The 20,363-nt window shown below is 40.5% G+C and overlaps 1 protein-coding gene across 1 annotated transcript in view; it reads right to left on the reverse strand.

The window, feature by feature from the left end:
- Window positions 1–20,363, reverse strand: part of gabbr1b (gamma-aminobutyric acid (GABA) B receptor, 1b) — an 87,726-nt gene that overhangs the window by 48,076 nt on the left and 19,287 nt on the right. Inside the window, exons 3-8 of the mRNA XM_034124733.1 lie at window positions 17,181–17,351; window positions 15,808–15,909; window positions 11,757–11,822; window positions 10,750–10,941; window positions 2,932–3,177; window positions 2,759–2,822 (exon numbers count right to left, since the gene is read on the reverse strand). Of these exons, the coding sequence (XP_033980624.1) occupies window positions 2,759–2,822; window positions 2,932–3,177; window positions 10,750–10,941; window positions 11,757–11,822; window positions 15,808–15,909; window positions 17,181–17,351 (841 nt within the window). The remainder of the gene's footprint in view (window positions 1–2,758; window positions 2,823–2,931; window positions 3,178–10,749; window positions 10,942–11,756; window positions 11,823–15,807; window positions 15,910–17,180; window positions 17,352–20,363) is intronic.

The raw sequence follows: 20,363 nt of genomic DNA on the forward strand, positions 1-20,363 counted from the left end.
CAGAATGACCCGCTCTTTAAGAATCAGTCGGTGTTGCTGCGGCTCAGAGACACACATGGATTTATTATGTTTTAGAAAAACTCGCGTTACGGTTATTTCCGGTTTCTGGTTGATTAAAATATATGAGGTCTTGGCTTGCAGAGTATGAACGTCTTTTTGCTATATTCAGACGATAAATACTTATAAATACTTGTGTAAAGTTTGTAAAGGAAGGAGGAAAACTTCCGCGATCCCTGTCCCCTCTCACTCTGTTCCTCCTCAACACGCCGCCGCCCCCCCCCCACTCACTGCTTACTGAAATAGTGAGTGACAGGTGATAGTAACACAGCAGGATCTGGGACAGGGGGTTCTCAAAGTCTTGGCTTTCAGACTATTAAAATATTATTGCTGAATTCAAATGAAATATAGCCTACTTAAATAATGCTTGATATACAAAAGAAAAATACTTTATTATTCACAAAAAATAGATTTCACAAACATTGTATCTCTTTTTGATAAGATATGATGAGGCTAACTAAATTTCATAAATTCATGGGATTTATGTAACAGTAAGAGAGTGAAATGTTAGTCTGAGCCCACATACAGTATTTTTGTGTCTACGTGCACAATACATTAATGCACAACCATGTGCTTTCAGACGTAGTTATTGCCAAAACCAATAATACTCCAATGCAGAGGCAATATTGTTATACAGTATAAAACATTATTTTGATATTTATATATGTATATTTATATAGTGTTAAAATTACAACCGGCCCTTTGAGGGCAACCATAATGCTGATGTGGCCCGCGATGAAATTGAGTTTGACACCCCTGCTTTAAATGAATAAACTGGGTAACGAACATCAGATTGCATAAAACACTGTCCGTGTTTAGTTGTGAGTTGTGTCCAAGTGATATTGTTATTTACAGGTTATGTCGTGCCAAAAGGGACAAAATCAGCTCTATATTACATTGCATTTCATCTAGCTAACACTTTTATGCAGAGCAACTTCTAATATATGCAATGAATCGTAAAGATAGTAGTTTATAGTTCTTATTTGAAAGGGTTTGTGATTTCATTAGTATTACAAACTATTTTACGGCCTGTCTGTTAGTTTGTGAATACAGTTATATTCATTATGAAAACAGGGAGGCTACCACCATGAGACTGAGATCTTGTTTAGGGACTGCCTACAAACGTCCACTATTTATTTTTCTTATAGTGGATATAACTACTTACTAATACAACAGTGGAACTACAGAAGCCAATTCATGTTTATGTTAAAAAGCTGCAAGGGTTTTCATCGAGTATTTTATTTCCATGTATTTTCCCCTCAAGCTGAAACTGGACCAGACGCTTCCAATTACCATCAAACTAATTGCAGCTCAGAACTGACCCTCCTCTTGTGGGATGATAGAGGCCAGCACCAACAAAGGAAATCTGCGGAACAAGCTTTCGTTGTTGATCAGTCCAACGAATGCAGAGAGCCTCAATAGAGCCAGATCTCAGCACTGTGACAGAGACAGAGTCTGAATGGAAGAACACAGGCTCGCTGATCAGAGGGCAGCCAGCCAGCAGAGCCACATAGATAAGACCCAGGGTGGCCCTGTGATCACTCAGCCACCTCCATCCTGCTCCAAACATCCAACAGGAAACTGGCTGGCCTGCGGGTTGGTTCACATAATTGGATTGTTGCAGGAGACAAGTTTTGTTTCCAGTGTCTGCAGACTACATCTGAACAACACAGTTAGTGTTTCCTGAAAGAAACAAGAAATACATGTATCCTGCGTTTTAAAACTAAATCCTCCTTTTTGAGACTGTAAATTGTAAGTATATACAAATGTAAATATAATTGTAATCGCCTGTGATGAGTGTAAACGATATGAAACATTGAGCGCTAGAGATACCATGGTTGCTGTACGTGGCTGAAGGAAAAGGTGACTACATACTGAAGCGGATGAAAGTCATAACTAAATACAAACTGGCATATATGTGTATATACAGTACCTCTTTTTACACTATTAGGCTGCAGCTATGTGTGTTTTTCATTTCAAAGTCGGATACTTTTTATTTGAATTACTTCCCATATGTGGAGAGGAATCAAATAGGTCTGCTGAGATCTGTGTTTTATTTCTTTCAAAGTCTCCTCTTCATTAAAGTTTTGTGTTCACCTTTAACAGACAAAAACAGCAATAAAATGTAAACAGTTTTCTTGATAATATATGTCCCTATTATGCAGATTTTCAGATTCATATTCTATGTAGAGTCTCTACTGGGACATGTCTCCATGCTTTAATGTTCAAAAGGCTCTTTATTTGTCTCATACTGCCTGTGCTGCAGCACCTCTTTTCACCCTCTGTCTGAAACCAGAGCCCAGTCTGCTCTGATTGGTTAGCTGGCAGGCTCTGTTGTGATTGGTCAACCGCCTAGAGATGTCCAGCCCCTTAGCCTATCACGTACAATGTGTTGGAGCGCTAGCCAATAGAAGTGTGAGTGTTACATACTGTAGATGTGTCATTATGTTACAGAAGTAAACAAAGGAGTCCAATGGAGTCCAGGGGGGGGCCATTTAGGAGAGGGAAAACCCCAAAAGCAGAATAAGTCCTCTTTAATGCAACAAACTACAGTTTGTGTATACAGGATAACTGTACGTATGACTTAGAGGGTGTTATCATATATATATGCTTCGTGGCTCTTTCAGTAACGGTTGGTGATCCCTGTACCAGGCTGATTTAAATCCATTCCATTTTAAAGCAGGGAAGTGCTGTGACATACCTTGAAGCTGTTCAATCAGAGTCCAGGCCATTCGAGACCCCTGAGCGTCAAATACAACATGACCCTGAAAGAAGAAGCTGAATTTTAATATTTCAACACCCCCCTCCTTCCTTTCAACTCTCCCCTCTCTCCTATGTTATGAAGCCCTCTCCTCCCTCTGAGGCAGTACTCACTGACACTCCTTCGAAGGAGCTGGTGTTCATGGCTCTGTAGATCTCAGCCGTGATGTCTCGGTTGTTGTAGTTGAAGTCTTCCAGTCGGTGACCCTTGGCCTTCAGGGGTCCCACGGTCTTGTTGAGGGCCAGAGCTAATGCCCACACAGCATCGTAGGCCAGGGGGGCCTCCTGGAAGCCCCCTGTCTCCTCTGGGTTTTTACCCCCCAGTTTGGACATCAGCTGGGCTATAAACTCCTGAGAGGTCTGCAGAGGGGGGTCATGAAGAGAGAGAGTGGTTATAAATGATGTTCAGAACATCTGGATCGTTGGTTTTCATGTGTTTATTGCACATCCTTACATGTATCTAAAATGATAATACAATTAATTAAAAAAGGCAAAGGTGTTATCCCCTCTAAGTAGAAACCTTTATGAATATTTTGAGGGATATTTTTGTTTTGTTTTTTAGTTTATTGCAACTTTGAGTGTCATTCTTGATGCTCCCTTGGATGGCACCAGGGTTGGAAAAACTCAGATCCTTTACTCAAGTCAAAGTAAAAATACAATATTATCAAAATACGCCGTTACAAGTGAAAGTCATGATTTCCAAATGTTACTTAGGTAAAGGTACAAAGGTATTAGCATGTAAAAGTAAAAGTGTTTCCCAATGGCCCATTTTATAATAATAAGTATGATCACTCAAATGTACTTCAAGTAAAAGTACTAGTATACGGTATTGATTTGTTCACATTATTATAATATATAATATTATAACTTTATCCTGATTTATACATTGAAGAGCATTTTAGTATTGTAGTTTGTCAATGTGCACCAAATGTGTATACTTGATATACTTTACAGATTAGAAGTATAGTACTGCGTTATACAATATCAGTATATCATGTATTTTTATATGTACAAAGTAACTGTGAGTGTTAAAATAACTGCAGGGAGTAAAAAGAACAATATTTGCCTCGTGTGGAGTAGATGTATAAAGTCACAAAAAATGGAAATACTTAAATAAAGTACAAATATGTCAAAAAGTACTTAAAGGTGGGGTAGGTAAGTTTGAGAAACCGGCTCGAGATACACTTTTTGTTATATTCCATGGAATGCTCTTAACATCCCGATAGCAATGAATATCTTAAGTGCTTTGACAAAAAATCCATACAAAAATGTCATCTGTGGAAGCTGTAGTACTGTAAAAAGCACGACCAATCATTGCCAGATCTCTTGTTTCTAAGTGCTGAGATGACCCACATTAGACTCTTCTTGGCTGAGGGCCAGAGCAGCAGCTTCCAAAACAGCGTTACTATCGTGTTAACGCATTCATTCATTAACAACGACAATTATTTTATCGTGCATTAACAGTTTTTTAATTCATATTATTAGTTTGAAAGTCCGTTGCTCACTGGCTCTGAATACGTCCGAGGAGGAGTTGATAGAACCAGAGCTATTTGGAACCACTGCAGAGTGGAATTGTTTTATCTCTGGACTCTGAGGGTAACTTGTTCTTCTATAACTAGAAAAAACATGAATGCCCTTGCAGTGGCAAATAGCTTTGGTTTTATATTTGATTTAATTACATTAATTAATGTTTAAGTTGAGATTTACAAGGAGTATTTTAACTGCTACTGTGTGAAAGGAATGCTGCTGTTAAAAAGCACCTTATTGTTTAAAGTGTTTGCAAACCAAATGTTGTTGCACTTTTGTTCATATAGCAGTACTCTTAAATAAAGTGCGCAATACACTACTTTTTAATTCATTATTGAATTTTGCGCATAACAATGCGATTAATCACGATCATTTGTTGTTGTTGTTGCCCAGCACTAATTACATTTCAAGCTCGGTCTATCAATTATAATGTTATAACTACAAAAATATTTCCGGGAATCTCAAGACGTGGCAACATCAGTATTTATACTGTAGTTCCAATGTGGCAAAAAAGCGCCTCCCCTCCCAATTATTATTGCTATTATTATTATTATTATTGTTGTTGTTGCTATAACACAGTGGCATTCAATTGCATTTCAAAGAGGTCCACTAAGAGAACATGTCATTAAATGCTCTGTTTTCGCTGTCTAGCTTTCTCTTTTTGGAGCAGGCCATTTGAAATGACTCCGACTGTTTCTCTCTTCTTGTCTCGTCTCTATGTTTGAATCTATCGTGCTGACTCACTGACTGCACCGATTTGATTGGCTGAGTAGCGTCACCTCCTAAAAACATTAAAAACGGGGAAACAGCCCGCTGAACGGACCTCGGTCGCCTGTCAGCGCAACTTAAATGATGCCGTTTAAAAACATAAAAAATAAAGGGCGCTGCCGGCCGTCAGCGAACCGAGCCGGTCGTCAACGGTCCGCTGACGACCGACCGTTCTGTGATTCTCCAGAACACACAGATGGCCAGTCCGCCCCTGGGTGGAGGTGAAGGGAATGAGCACTTTTACAGCCTTTTGGCGAGGTGGGGGACCTCATCTTTTTGTCGTTATTTTTTTTCTCACACTGCGCCTCCCCTGAAGCTCTCTGGCGCCCCCCCAGGGAGACGCGCCTCACACTTTGAAAACTGCTGATTTAGATTATCTAAGGCTGAAAACGGGTTGTATCCGCATATTTCTCTTGCGTATAGCCCTTTTTGCCACACGAGGCCGTAACGAAACGATAGAAACGGACCCCGCAAACGATAACGGGTCCAAAGGTGGATAGATCTGGATAGAACTCAACAAGTGTCAGAAAACACAACCCTCTCTATTTTCCTCCATACCCAAATCTCTAAAAAAGGGGCTGCAACGGATCTGATAAAAACTGATCCAGATTTGAACACTGTCCTGACGTCAGGACGGTGGCGCTACGGCTATTGGGCCAACTCCACCAATCAGGAGGAGACAGCCACGGCCATTGCCGTTCGAAAGCGCTGGAGACGCTGTAGTACATATGCCAGGTCAGTAGATGGTGCTGTTCTCACTGAATCTGCCCTTGCAAAAACAGAGCTAAAAAATGTCAAATTGAGCAAAATGAGGCATGGCTAAAATGCATGATCTGTTTAGTATTTTGAAAAAAAAAAAGTATAAATATGCCTTATATAGGTATGGTCCTATACTATATTATTCAAATATAGCATGATAGGTCCACTTTAACATAAACAAAGAAGAAATCCCTGACGGTGGGAATGTTTTTTAGACTTACTTTACTCTGAAAATTACACTGGACTGCTTTCTGGCACAATCTCAATAACACATGGTGTAACAACCTAATTACGCCTCATTTGTGGATCAAAGATGCCAGACCATATTGACAAGCCACCCCAAAGGCTCCACCAATTGTGTCAGTTGTCTGAATTTAGAGGACACGGCCGGTGCCTTCTGTCTAGTATGCCATTATTAAACACTGATCTATTTTTAGCCTGTGAGGCCGAGGGGGGGGGTTAGCGAGGGGGGGGGGGGTGATGGTGAATCCTCTGAACAACATCTCATTGGAGGACGAGGCAATGGGCAACCTCTGGGTCTGTAAAGTCAAGCAATCTTTAACCTGCACTATTTGTAATAGCCATCACTACCATGCCACCTGTCAAACTGGACACATTTAGGAATATGATCCATTGCACTTTGTAAATTAAAAAAGCATTTGCATCAGACAACTTTAACCCTTTCACACTATATTTTCAGTTCAGCCTTGCAAGGTAATTGTAATATTTTGGTGGAATATTATTGCAAAAGATGAATGACTCCTGACACTGCTGACCAGGAAAAGACTGTTCGGAATACAAAGCACCACTGTGACTGAAACCATCCAGTTCAGCCAGAGGGTCCAACAACTGAGTTTCAAAAGTGTTAAAAGGATTACATTAACTGCAAGTTTTGAAACTTTTATATATTTTGTATACATTGTAAACATTTACAAGGCAGGGGGATAACTTAACCTTCTTCCTTAATAGTTCCCACTTTTTATGGTGGTGTTAGTTCAGGTGGTCAGGATTACAACACAGATCTGGAAATGAATGTGAAATAATTTCTAGATCTGGACAAGTTGTTTGCATCACAAAGTAAAGACTATATAGTTCAGTTCCAGATACCGGTGCATTTATAGACACACTGTTATCTTTACATTGTAATGCACATGTGTAAATGATAAACTGAGGCATAATATTGTTTTAGGTTGTTCAAATTGTGTTGTATTGATCGTTCATTAAAAGTGAACATTTTTAGAATGTACTTTTTGCACTAAAACAAAGGGAAAGATTTGGAGTTGTGGTTATTTATAGGTTACTATTCTATGATTTTACAGGCTAAATCTCATACTGCCACTTGAGATCAAATGTGGCAGATATGCGTTGGTATCAGGTTATTACAGACGTATAGAATACTAAAGGGCAATTACTAATGAACACATATGAGACAGATGCATCAATTTGCAACAAGAGTAAAGGTTGGTGAAAGAAAGGTATGATGCATGATGTATGCTAATGTCTTTCCATCAGAGGAGTGAGGTTTTTTGTAGTGACCTTGTTGTGGACGAGAGGATGGAACTGTAGTTCTGTTGGCATAGCATGCACTAAGTTACCAGTACTACTATTACCAGCTAGCTTTCTTGATTAGCAAAGTGTGTTGGTAATTCACATACATTGTAATGTTATTTGGTTATGCTGAAAAATACATTTTAAGACAACATTTAAATAATCAGTTTTTGCTTCAATTTAAAAGCTGTTTATATCCCATGATGCATTTTCCTGACTAGGCAGACCGGATTGTTTGTACACAACGAACCCTCCAAAAAGTCGTCATTGGAAACTGTTTGAAAAAGGCAAGCACTTTCAAAAGTACTTTGAAGAAACATCTGTTAATCTCTTAACTCTCTTAACTCTTGCCAAAGCTTAATGAATAACACTCTCCGGATGCTAATGTTGCTATATGCTAGCCTCTTTAGGAGCTTGATGTTCTGAGCCAACAGTCGCCGCTGTTGGTTCATCCAGAAATGTATTTATTGAAGCCTGACCTGGGACATAAGGACACTGCACTCACCTGGTCATGCCCAGCATTTGGCAAAATATAGATATTTCTTTTTTGAGTTTTAGACCGACAGCAACACTGCATCGAAAAATGCCACCTCATTTCTGTTCATAAGACCACTGCGCTAAGCTAAAGCAAACAAGGTTGCCAAACCAAAAATGAACATGAAAAAACACTTGCCACAATGCAATCATCAAGCAGGCCACCGAGTTAGTCAAATTCAAGATGTGCAGACCAAATTTCAATTATTTACATGGTAACAATATTTTACTGTTTGCATCAATTCCCACGACTGGCCGTGTCTCATTTCATCGTTTATTTGAACCGGGACAGTGCACATCGATGAACACTTTAAAACAAAACAATGCTTACAAGCGTAAATGAGCCGGATTTTTGCTTTGAGCTCATTTCCATCCGCAGTCCCCTCACATACAACATACAAGAACATGACATTTATATACATAGCAAAAATAAATACATGACATGCAGAAAGAGCATGAGCAGCATACAAGCATTTACCACGTGGCAGTACAATGTAGCAGCTACGATATATAAAGTGCAAGAGAAGATAAAAGAGCTACATAAAGTGCAAGAGGAGATACCCCTGTATAAAAGTGCATTTAGCGGTGATTACATGTCTGTTTGTTGCTCAACCATTCTTTGAGTTGTCCTTTAAAACAAGGACTAATGTCTACTGTCTACTAGTAGTAGTATTATTTTCACTCATAGTATTATTAACCGCTGTGCAGTGTTTTCCTTCATAGTCTGATGAATCTTTTAAACCAAATTGGATGCAATAAGATTTTTGGAATAAGTGGATTTGATAATGAATCTCAGAGGTGTCTGGCAATATCAAACAAACGGGAAAAAAAAAGAATTTGGCAGCACAGTCATGAATTGTCTGTTGGGAAAAGTTCCCATACTTCAGTGACTTTGGAATGGTGTTTTGCAGCTTGAATTGTGATTGATAGGCTGATTATAAATTAATTTCATTCTGATTGTAAACATAACGCCTTCTGGAGAGAAGTCACATGGTACGCTCATGTGCCTTAGTCTTCTGACTAACTAGAATGTATTTTCTGCTTTTACAAAACTTTAAGTTTTAGGTAAGTGCAATGCATCCATTATCATGCAAATCCATCTTCCCAGGCTGTAAGCTCCTCTAACACCAGTTACCTCAAATCAAATGGGGGTACAGCCTTTTAAAAACCCATTCTTAAAACTCTATCATCAGTCATCATGTCTAGCAAACATCGAATGCAGCCGGCGTTTTTAGACAGTGAAGATGCTGGAATCACATGAAACCATAAAAACAGTTGAGGCTCAATACTGCTGCAAAGTCAGTTCACATTTTGCAGAGGGAAAAACTGGAATAGCCATTTTTTGAAGAGATCTATTGACCTCTCACCTCAAGATATCTATACATGTATGAATATACTGTAGGTTCTATGAACACTTTTGAGTCTCCTCTTTACACACATGCCCTCCTATGCTAATCACATGAAAATGGGGGACAACAATCATGGATAGTTAGATCAAATGCATCATTTACTTCACTGGTCACATCGTCAGTTGGAGCTAGAGGGAGTGTGATTGGTGAATGACGTTCAGACACAGCTGAAGATGAAAGGGAAAGACAGAAACCAGTTTTCTTTTTCTGGATTCTGTCTCCGCCTCACACAACCAGCATTACTTCACCGCACTTTGATCAATAACAGCCCATTCTTGCATTTTAAGTGCTACCAAGTTTATTCACACAAACTTCTAGCAACAGGGCCATCTCATCACACTGATGTAATGTGTTTATATGGAGTTTAAGTGAGCGGAGCATGCATTTAAAACGTTAATATCACAGTTCAATTGTGGGGAGCCAATATCGTGATTGCCACGGTGTTGTCCAGTCTGAGTGTTTCTGTCTTAAACCCTTTCTCACTCACTGAGTTTTCAGTTTATTGGAGTCAATAATAAAATGTTGGTTGCCTTAAATAATGTATTTGTACATGTGAGGCTGTGGTGGGGGAAGCCTGGACTCTGTGGGGGGTCCTGCTCCCCTGGGAGAAAAGTAGACTTGACTGGAGATCAAAGTTTTCTGTAACCGTCCAAGTCTTTTCACATTTTCTCTCCCATTAACTATCTTTAAACACTTCCAGAGGCCATACCGTGTTCCTGTTAGTGTTTACTTCCTGTCTGTCTTCTTCTGCTGTTCCCTTTAGTGTTTACTTCCTGTCTGTCTTCTTCTGCTGTTCCCTTTAGTGTTTACTTCCTGTCTGTCTTCTTCTGCTGTTCCCTTTAGTGTTTACTTCCTGTCTGTCTTCTTCTGTTGGTTTCTCTGACGTCCAGCTCTCACCTCTGTCCTTCTTTTCACTTTTTTTATCTCTTTACTGGGGACGGTTTAGCCATCATGAGTTTCGTGCTCTCCACAAATATAAATATGAATAATAAAAAAGTATTCCACTGTGTTTTCTGATGGAAAAAACTAATGTCTACTGTCCACAGCTGACGTTAAATTGACCGGACTTTCTGCGGATTGATATGACTCAAAGCATCCTCCAATGTCCAAATTAATCAGAAAACCAATTTATACCAATTAAGAAATTCCCAGTCAAATTGATTTGCAATTGATTCTTTTATATATCCTAAATGGAAAAGGTTAAGAAATCTTGGAAAATGTTAAATGTATCTTAAGTTAGTATCTTCAGATATTTCTTGAAGAGGATTTACACATTTTAATAGTAAAGTTATCAAAGAGTTTTTGGCTTAGACTGCATTAGTGTACTCATCACAGATTCCCAGCAGCCTTTGCATCTGATAATGATTCTGTTGAGCGTCTGTCTCACCAGGTTAGAGGCTCCGCGCACCGTCTCCGGGTTGAGCATGACGATCTCCGTGGTCACATGACCCTCCACAGCCTCCGTCATCTGCTCCACGGTGCAGTTGATGGACGGGTCCTTGATCTTAAACCAGTTGTCTGCGTACCAGCCGATGAGGAACCACACGTACTTCTTCCCATACAACTTCTCCTTGTACACCTGCAGAGGAAAGGGAGAGAAGTGGAAACAATATGACGCATGAACAAAGACATTCATATTTGATACATTTAAAGAAAGAGAAGAGGGCAAGAGTCAAAATGATTTCTCTGAGGACCAATAGACAACACGCATGTCATAGTGTTTGCTTTGATTTTAACTGTCACTTTGAAACACAACAGTGACCTGCTTTTTAAACCTTTTCACAATGATAGTGTGACGACCCCTGCACACCACTAGGCGTTCCGTGGTCTCTTTCTCTCTCTCTCTTCTGATTGCAGGTTCCAGTGCTGTGGGTGATTGTGGACTGACTTTGAATAGTACTGTCACCGGTGTGATCATTCTATAATACACAATTTAAGCCCGGGGGAGAAATGCTAACGCTAACGCTAGCATCGGCGATCTTCTCTACTTCATGCTACATGAGTAACACTTATAAGAAATGTATTTAGCCTTGGTGTATGTCGGCGGAATCACTGACCAATGTCTATATGTTTCTGTATATTTCTATATATAGTGTATTTCAGTTGTCTAGTGAAATTGTATAGAGTATTCTAATGTATTCAGTATTTTCTTTAAATTGTGTATTATTTAGATACTCTAGTGATATATGCCTTTTATATTGTAACTTTGTATATATTTGCTGTTATTGTTCATATTTATTTGTATTATATTTGTATGTTAATGTTTCTTTTAAATATGTTCCACTCATGTGTAACAACACTTCTGCTGTGACAAAATAACCTTCCAATTTGGGAGGAATAAAGTATCTGTCTATCTATCTTTAAATTCCTGGTAGCAAAGGATAAACACCTTACCTCACAGAAGACTTTCCTGGCCTCCGTCTCATAGAACAGGCCGACAATAATCCTGGCATCTTGGCGCTTAAAAGAGAAAATACAAGGACAGTGTCACACACAGGGTGGAGATAAAAATAAAATAAACACACACACAAACAAGTTAAAGCCCCTGCAGTACACTTCCTCTCCACTGGGGGACATTCATACTGTTACCATGGCCTATTCATCTTGCACTAAACTAGGCCGGCATGCTGTTCAAGGTCATTGTTAAGTGTGAGTGGGCCAGGAAGAGGCGAGTCACTCTGACACATGGTTGGAAGGGAGAGACAGAAGGATAACAGGTACAGGGCTAAGATACAGGTTCAGTATCCTCTGTTTATGCACATATTTGTAGCTAAAACCCATGTCAGACTTATATTTGAAATTCAAAAAACACATGCTGACGGGGCAGCTTAGCCTAGAGGAGCTCAGTTCTGTGCATTGCTTCAAACAGTGTCTGATATTTATATGTGTCAGCAGTGATGTCAGCTAATCACAGGCCGCCCAGAAACAAAACACTGTTCACAAAATGTTTAAAAAGAATGATGGATACGAAATTAAGCCAAGAGAAAACAGAGGATGTGTTGAAATTACATTAGATATAAACATTCTAAGATTTGTCTTCAGTTGCTTCAACTTCGTCCTAAATAAAGTGATTCATCTGATGCTGATACTACTATCTACTATTATTTACTATACAAATAGGACACTCACTTTGAGTGGGCCGGCGTGACAAATCCTCAAGCTAAACACAATGCACTGATCGTAGCAGCGACGTGCAGTCAGGGGAGGCAGAGCCTCACCTGTCATACTCCAATGTAACGGGAAAAACAATTAAAGAAAAACTAAATAATAATAATAATAAAATGTCTCCACTGATCTGTGTTGTAAATGTGATTTCTGTATGATTCCAATCGCTTTTTATAGTCAAAATCTGCAGAGCTCCGCTACAACTAGGCTACATGGGAGCGATGAGAAGTGAGGCAGGGACGAGCTCTGCCTCTAGTAAGCCTACAGTAACTGACTGGAGCACGGGCACTAATTTAGCGCGAGCACTTATTTTGTGCCCGCGCTCCAGCCAGTTACCTGCCTCACCTCAGAATGCGTCACCCCACAGAAACTGGCTGGAAAGCGGGCCCTAAGCGCATGCCTGTTCCCATCTCACTGTAGGTCACCAATGTAATGTTTGTAGATCCCTTTATTACATTTATCCTCGCCATCCATAGTCTCTCAATAACTTATTTCACTTCTGTTAGACAGCTATCATACTGAATAAATATTTACTGTGAATGTATGCAAAAATGTATGGCATATAGCTGTCTAACAGAAGTTAAATCCATTTCTCACTTATTCTGACAATGTACTTAACCCCAAATAAAAGAACCCAATAAAAAGAGTTGTTAAATAATAGTGAAGTCACGTTGTAATAACAATAACTCATCTCTCTCTGTTCTTTTTCTGCTTTGTCAAAAGCCACTGTGTCAAGTGTCCTAGTAGAGTTGCCGTATGTAGTTGTCAAATATGGCGGACCATCTCGCACATGCGCAGTACAGATCGGGCAGGGGGACAGATCGGGTAGTGACAGACGCAAACAACAAACTAGACTTTTGAAACTACAGGAAGATAAGGAGGACTTTTACAAAAAAGTTGAGATTGTTGTCCAGAAGGATAGCATGGACTTCTATTCAAGTCAAGGTAAGACCACAATTGTAATGAAAATGGGATCTTACTAAGAAAGAACAATCCAATATTTAGATTTTGGGTATCCTTTTGTTGAACGGTCTGTTTAAAATTAATCATAGCATCAGACTAAAAAAGCTTTTGAAAATAACAGAATATTTCGATTAAGGTCAAAAGATAATATTTGTAAATCTGACTCTTGCGGCTTTCACACCAGCGCTTTTCCCTTTCTAGCTCCTAGCTAGAGCTTTTCTGGTTCAGCTCCGGTTTCCCTTTTCAGCTCCCGCTCTGTTCACACCGCCCAGTTGCCGCTGCTGCGTCATGACGTCACCGTTTACATCGCTGATTTTCTCCCCAACGGAGCTCACAACAACAACGGGGGGGGACTGCGTCGGGTCGATGATCGTGTTGCTTTTAATCATACGAAGCCAGATTAAATTAAATAACGACTTCTCCAACCTTATACTTTTCTCCAGAGTGCCGTGGTTCATTGTTTATTAATGTGTTTCAGCGGCATTTGCCGACTGCTGCTGTGCTGGCTGCTCTTCCACGGGAGTTTATTCTCCTGTTAGCTCACACGGCTCTAAAGTATTCACTGTCTGACTGTCACACAAGCAGCTGATACATATCCCCAGTTCCCCTTAAGTGAATGTGTGTCAGTCTGAATTGACGCTGTTTGGCATCACAACGCTGTTATGAAAGTTTCTCTGGTATAACATGGGTGATGTTAGCATAGCAACCGAAGCTAAACTGACTACTTGCTAAGCCGTTTTCTACAGGCACATTTTACCGGCGTATTTTTCATTATGATTCTACTTGTGATAGTCGGACATGACAACCTGTGCAGCCCATGTATTGATTCCATCCGATAGCTGCTATAATAACAAACAAAACGTCTGCCTGCTCTCCACAATGATCAATAACAGCGAACGGATGGTCAAAGTAAGGTACAAATAAACAGAATCACACGAAGCCTGGTTAGTGTTGCCTGACTTTATAAAGTGTGTTTTTTTTTTTATAAGTGTGTGGTTGCCTTCTAGTCACTTTGCTCAGCGCTACTGCTTGTAGGCAGGCATGACGAGACTCTTCAGTCGACCCATGTTCAGGGGAGGTGGGTTTAGTTTCCTGCACGCCTCGACGTAAGAGAGACGTAAGCGACGCCGCGTCATAGCTCCGAAGCTCTTGCCTCTAGACCGACAATTTTTTGGAGCTGGAAGTGAACCGCATTCCGGAGCTATGACGCGGCGCCGCTGCGGTGTGAACAGGAAAAAACTGCGCTTTTCCAGCTCCAGCTCCGAGCCGGAGCTGGAAAAGCGCCGGTGTGAAAGGGGCATCTGAAAGAGCCAGCCATGAACCTCACCGCACGTCACTGGATCGTAGGTAATCCTCCATCCAGTTAACACAGGCAGAGGCAGGTTTTCCAAGAAAACTATTAAATAATAACTTGAGGATTCATTCTGAACCTTGGAAACAGCAGTCATAAAACAAACTTCACTTCAAGTCTTCAACTGGTTTGGCTGAAATGTGTCAACTGCTGTTTTAAGGTTATTAATAAAAGGTCAACTTGTTAGCCAACATTACATTTTTTTATCGTAAACATGCCTACGTCAGCAATTTCAGCATGGACTCCAGGATACTCTGCAACTTCTACAGGTGCACCTGATTTGTATTTTGTATCTGATTGGTTAGCTGGCCAGCTTTGTTGTGATTGGTCCACCGCTTAGAGATATCCCGCCCCTTAGCCTATCATGGACATTTGTGTTGGAGCACTAGCCAATCGAAACACAGGTTTTACATAGTGATATCATTACGTTACGGAAGTAAACAAAGGAGTCCTATGGAGGGAACACAGGGATTTGACATGCACAAAAACACAACACACTACAGGAGAGGGAAAACCCAAGAAGAAAGCAGGGCCTCTTTTATGGTCTTGCTCAAAGACATTTCCACAAGGTGTCAGGAGGAGCATCCCCCTGACCAACATGCACGCTGATGCTCAGAATAATGATGGTGTGAACATTGACAGCTCTGTAACAACTCAGCTTCTCATTTCTTCATAGAGATATGTTAGTGATAACAGTGGAGATGTTTCTGAGGGCCTTCAGTATTGTCTCCAGCCTGGACCACAGATGTGCTCACAGCTGGAGCCTCTTCCTGTGTGACTCCACACTCTGGGCTCCACACTGCTTCTGGAAGTTCTGGGCTGTTGTTGCTAAGCATCCAGCAGCTCTCTGTGCTGATTGGAGCAGAGCAGGCCCGGCTGATTGGTGTTCAGCTGCCTGCTACAGTGTATGAGTAATGAGAATAGGTGGGGGGGGGGGGGGGGGGGGGGGGGGGCGGATTCTGGCACCTTGAGGTTTTTGACAGCCACAGCAGGATCGGAGAGGAAGCTCTGACGAACGCTGATTTCTATCCCGGCCTCCTTCACCCTCTCCTCCAGGTCGTCCAGAGTCTGTCACACACACGCACACACACACATAATTATGCACAAGACACAGGAAGCAAAATAAGTGTAGGAGAAGTAATGGAGTCGGTAAAAGAAATTGTACTATAATATTAGAAGAACAGTAATAGTGCAGTAGCAAGAGAAGAGGTGAGCTGGTGGTTCAGACAGATTAGTAAGCAGGTGACAACAGACAGAGAGAAACCAATCAAAAGGGAGGGAAGATGTAATAGACGATGGGGAAGATAAGGGGGTGGGAGGAATAGGAAATGAGAAAAGTAAATGAATACTTTTGGAAGGAAATGTGAACAAAGCAGCAAAATGATATTTTGACACACAAGTTAACTCGTTTAAATGTTTAAAGGCTGAGTATGTATTTAGTTTAAAATACTCAGGCTTGGGGAATAACGGATTACAAGTAATGGGATTACATAATCAGGATACAAACAAATGGTGTATTCCATTACAAATACATAAAAAAAGGTTATCAGATACAGTAAGTGCTAGATTTCTGGAAAATGAAGATTCCTGACAGGATTACAGTGTTATTAAAACCTAAAAAGAGCATCTAGTGTTTGTTGTAAAGGATCAGATGTTATCTCTTCTAAACTGTTCTGTTCTGTAGGATAATACTTTATGTGTGAATCTATACGTCTACTGCCTGAATCTGCTTTATGGTTTTCACTTTCTTTGTTCATTTGTTCTGTTTTTAATTCAGCAGGTGAACCTGTATGTTCATAACATAGTGTGTGTGAGCTTAAAGACGCGTTCAAGTGTTTTAGACAGGAATGGGAGGAGAGAGTGTATTAAACTAAAACGGAGCATTTTCTGTCAGCTCAGATTATTCCAGTGTTTTTAAACTGTAGTATGTGCACATGTGTTTCAGTGTTGGTGTATAGGCTGCTGAATATGCTTCATGAAAGGCAGCTTTTCATAAAAATAAAATATTTTCTGATCCTGAATATCTTGGTTTTTCTTTTCAAAGGTCTCATTGTTCTGTTTTCCTACATAGTACACTTAAGTTAAAAACATCTTATTGATATTTAGTTGCTTAGTTTAGATATTTAAGTAACTGAAAGTAATCAAGTTACATTACTTTTATATTTTGATACTCAGATAAGGTTACTTATTTGTACAGGTACTAGTAATTCTAACAGATTACATTTTTAAAGTAACCCTAAAATAAATTAACCAGGAAGACATTTTGGAAATCCGTGTCCGAAAACTAAATCTGTGAAAGCACATTTTAATGACGCTGAGCTAAGAGCTGAGTGACTCACTGATGTAAAGACTTCTGTGGTTTGCTGAATGGTGGCGATCTTGGTCCATTTCCACTTCTGGAAGAGCTGCACCCGGGTGGGGTTGTGCAGCGTGGCAGACGGGTGGGTGCGGAAGAAGGTGGGGAAACGCTGTCGGTTAGACAGAGCCGGAGAGCTGGAGCCGTACGACAACTGAGAGAGGGAGACACAAAGCACCAGGTTATAGCCAGGGCCATCCTGATCACTGTTACTGCTGCAAAATAAGGACATTGGGAATAAAGCATGTCCCAGCTAATATTAGTAAAGGATAGCTAGCAAGGTGTTATAAAAGGCAGAGTGCAAGTCTTATCAATCAATCTTAATATCCCTTAAAATGTAGATCAATCGAATGGTACATATCAAACCCACACAGAGCTTTGGAGCCTAATATAGAATGTTGGTTTTAAATACAGATCATTTCTCGGTCCGCCCCTATTCTCTAATGAGAGATTTCTTTTTTTGGTCAGAATACAAACTCATGTTTTAACATTAACTATAAATATAATAGAAACAAAAAAACACAACAAAAAATAAAGAAAGAAAATCATCAATCGAGAACACCAACATATTTAAAGTTAAGTTAAAATGATAACAGTCCTCATATTAGTCCTCATGTCCTCATAAAAACCCAACCTGTTTCACGTGTACCTTGGTTTAGCCCATTGATAATGCACCAGCACTCACAATGATTTGGCTTATTTGAAGTGAATGTGCATTTTTCTTGTTATTTTTTAGAGTTGGTATCTTTATTGTTTATTGCACTTATTCTAAGTCACTTTGGATAATAACGTCTTCTACATGTAATTTCTTCCAGGAATGACCCGTTGCTTCAATTGATGCTTCCTAAAGGGCTGGAAAAAAAACACAACAAATACAGTGGGATGATTAAAAAGACAAATAATTCACACAAATATGCCCACCCACACCCATGTTCATATATAACCACATGTACGTAGATGACTTGGTTGGTGTTAGTTTCAAATCAAAAATGGTTTCTTGCTTTAGCACATTGAAGGCTTCTCAATTCTCTGATTTCTCCTCCCCGACTCCTCGGTGCTCCGGTAGTGACCCGGAAATGGATTTCAGCGCGCCATGTTGAAGGACATCTCATTTCTCTAAATGCACATCGAGCATCGAGCATCGAGGAGGCTCTCTGGAGGAGCTATAATCTAGGATACACTGATGGGTCCTCCACGGCTCCTCGCGGATGTATTTCCGGGAACAGAGATGTTTCAAAGAGTCGTGACGCACGGCCGGACTGATCTCAGCCAATCACAGCTCTGCATGCATCCCCTGGATATTATTTTAGTAACTGCTTTCATCGCGACGCGATGTTTACAGAGAGAACAGCTGTGAGGTCCGTGCAGAAAGCAGAGCAGTGTGTATAATATATATCACTCAGTATAACAGGCCTACTCTCTTTATTTGCTTTAGTTTAGTAGATATCTACAAACAAAGAGTCGATATTTTTCTAAAACCATTTAGTGCTTCACATAATAAAATACACAACGGCTGTATCCTTTAGGAGCTGTAGGTGCGTGTTGTACAGTGTGTAGGTGTGTGTTGTACAGTGTGTAGGTGTGTGTGTGGTACAGTCAGTGTGTAGGTGTGTGTTGTACAGTGTGTAGGTGTGTGTTGTACAGTGTGTAGGTGCGTGTTGTACAGTGTGTACAGTGTGTAGGTGCGTGTTGTACAGTGTGTAGGTGTGTGTGTGGTACAGTGTGTAGGTGTGTGTGTGGTACAGTGTGTAGGTGTGTGTTGTACAGTGTGTAGGTGTGTGTGTGGTACAGTGTGTAGGTGTGTGTTGTACAGTGTGTAGGTGTGTGTGTGGTACAGTCAGTGTGTAGGTGTGTGTTGTACAGTGTGTAGGTGTGTGTTGTACAGTGTGTAGGTGTGTGTGGTACAGTGTGTAGGTGCGTGTTGTACAGTGTGTACAGTGTGTAGGTGCGTGTTGTACAGTGTGTAGGTGTGTGTGTGGTACAGTGTGTAGGTGTGTGTGTGGTACAGTGTGTAGGTGTGTGTGTGGTACAGTCAGTGTGTAGGTGTGTGTGTGGTACAGTGTGTAGGTGTGTGTGTGGTACAGTCAGTGTGTAGGTGTGTGTGTGGTACAGTGTGTAGGTGTGTGTGTTGTACAGTGTGTAGATGCAGCGGACAGACGGGTCTCAGTTGGTTTGGTGTCCTATGCTTACTTTTAATACGTGTAAATACAACTTTTGGCCTGTAATTTCAATTCCACATTTCAGCGACCAGAGAGAGGGGGGGGGGGTATATCCAGTCTCTGATTGTGTTACGTTATTATGAGAGTGCTCTCTCATACTTGTTTGATTCTGAAATTGTATATATAAATATATATGTGTGTATATGTCCGCATCTGTAGCCTGTTATTGTCTCATTATACCGCACTGTGAATGAATTCAAAGTAAATATATAAGTCGTTATGAACACATCTGTCCATCAGACAGAGGGCTGCTGTGCCTCCTGTCATCATTAATGGACGTCTCTTTAAAATGACCGCTCAGAGGAGAGGAGTTCTCATTTCTCTAACCGCCTGCTGCTTCCCCTCCTCTCTCCTCGGTTCCCCTCCTTGACTCCTCCGCTCGCATCTCCTGTGGGCGGGACTAAGACACGAGGATAGGAGTCGAGGAGGGGAGTCGAGGAGGGGAAATTAGAGAATTGAGAAGCCTTCCACATTGTGTCGCCTCAAGTCATTCTTCATGGTTTCCGAGCCCTCCATGAAAGGTATTTTAAATCTGAATCACACTGACTCAAATGTGCTGTATTATTAACAGTTTTCCTGCCAAGTTTCTGCATTTGTAGGTAGTACATTATGACAATGACGAGAAAATGTGGGTCACAGTCTTACTGTAGATATAGATGAAGAGCTCTTTGGAACATAAAAATAGCAGTGTATGAAAAATGAAGGAATATGACTGGAACCTTTTTTAGTGTGAGTGCACTTCACTACGTTGCCCAAAGAGCAGAATGACATTAGTACTGTACTTACAGTGAAAAGTTATTTCAGTAGGCACGGTTAGGATTCATTCTTGTGTGGAGTGTTAATTTATAAAAATCTGCTCATTATCATTTTGAACATCACATTGGAGATCATTGTGACATCGTTTATCACCAAAATTGTGATTTTAACTCTTCAAAATGAAAAGCTTG

This window comes from Trematomus bernacchii, unplaced genomic scaffold (genome assembly GCF_902827165.1).
Source record: "Trematomus bernacchii unplaced genomic scaffold, fTreBer1.1, whole genome shotgun sequence".
Taxonomy (NCBI): Eukaryota; Metazoa; Chordata; class Actinopteri; order Perciformes; family Nototheniidae; genus Trematomus; species Trematomus bernacchii.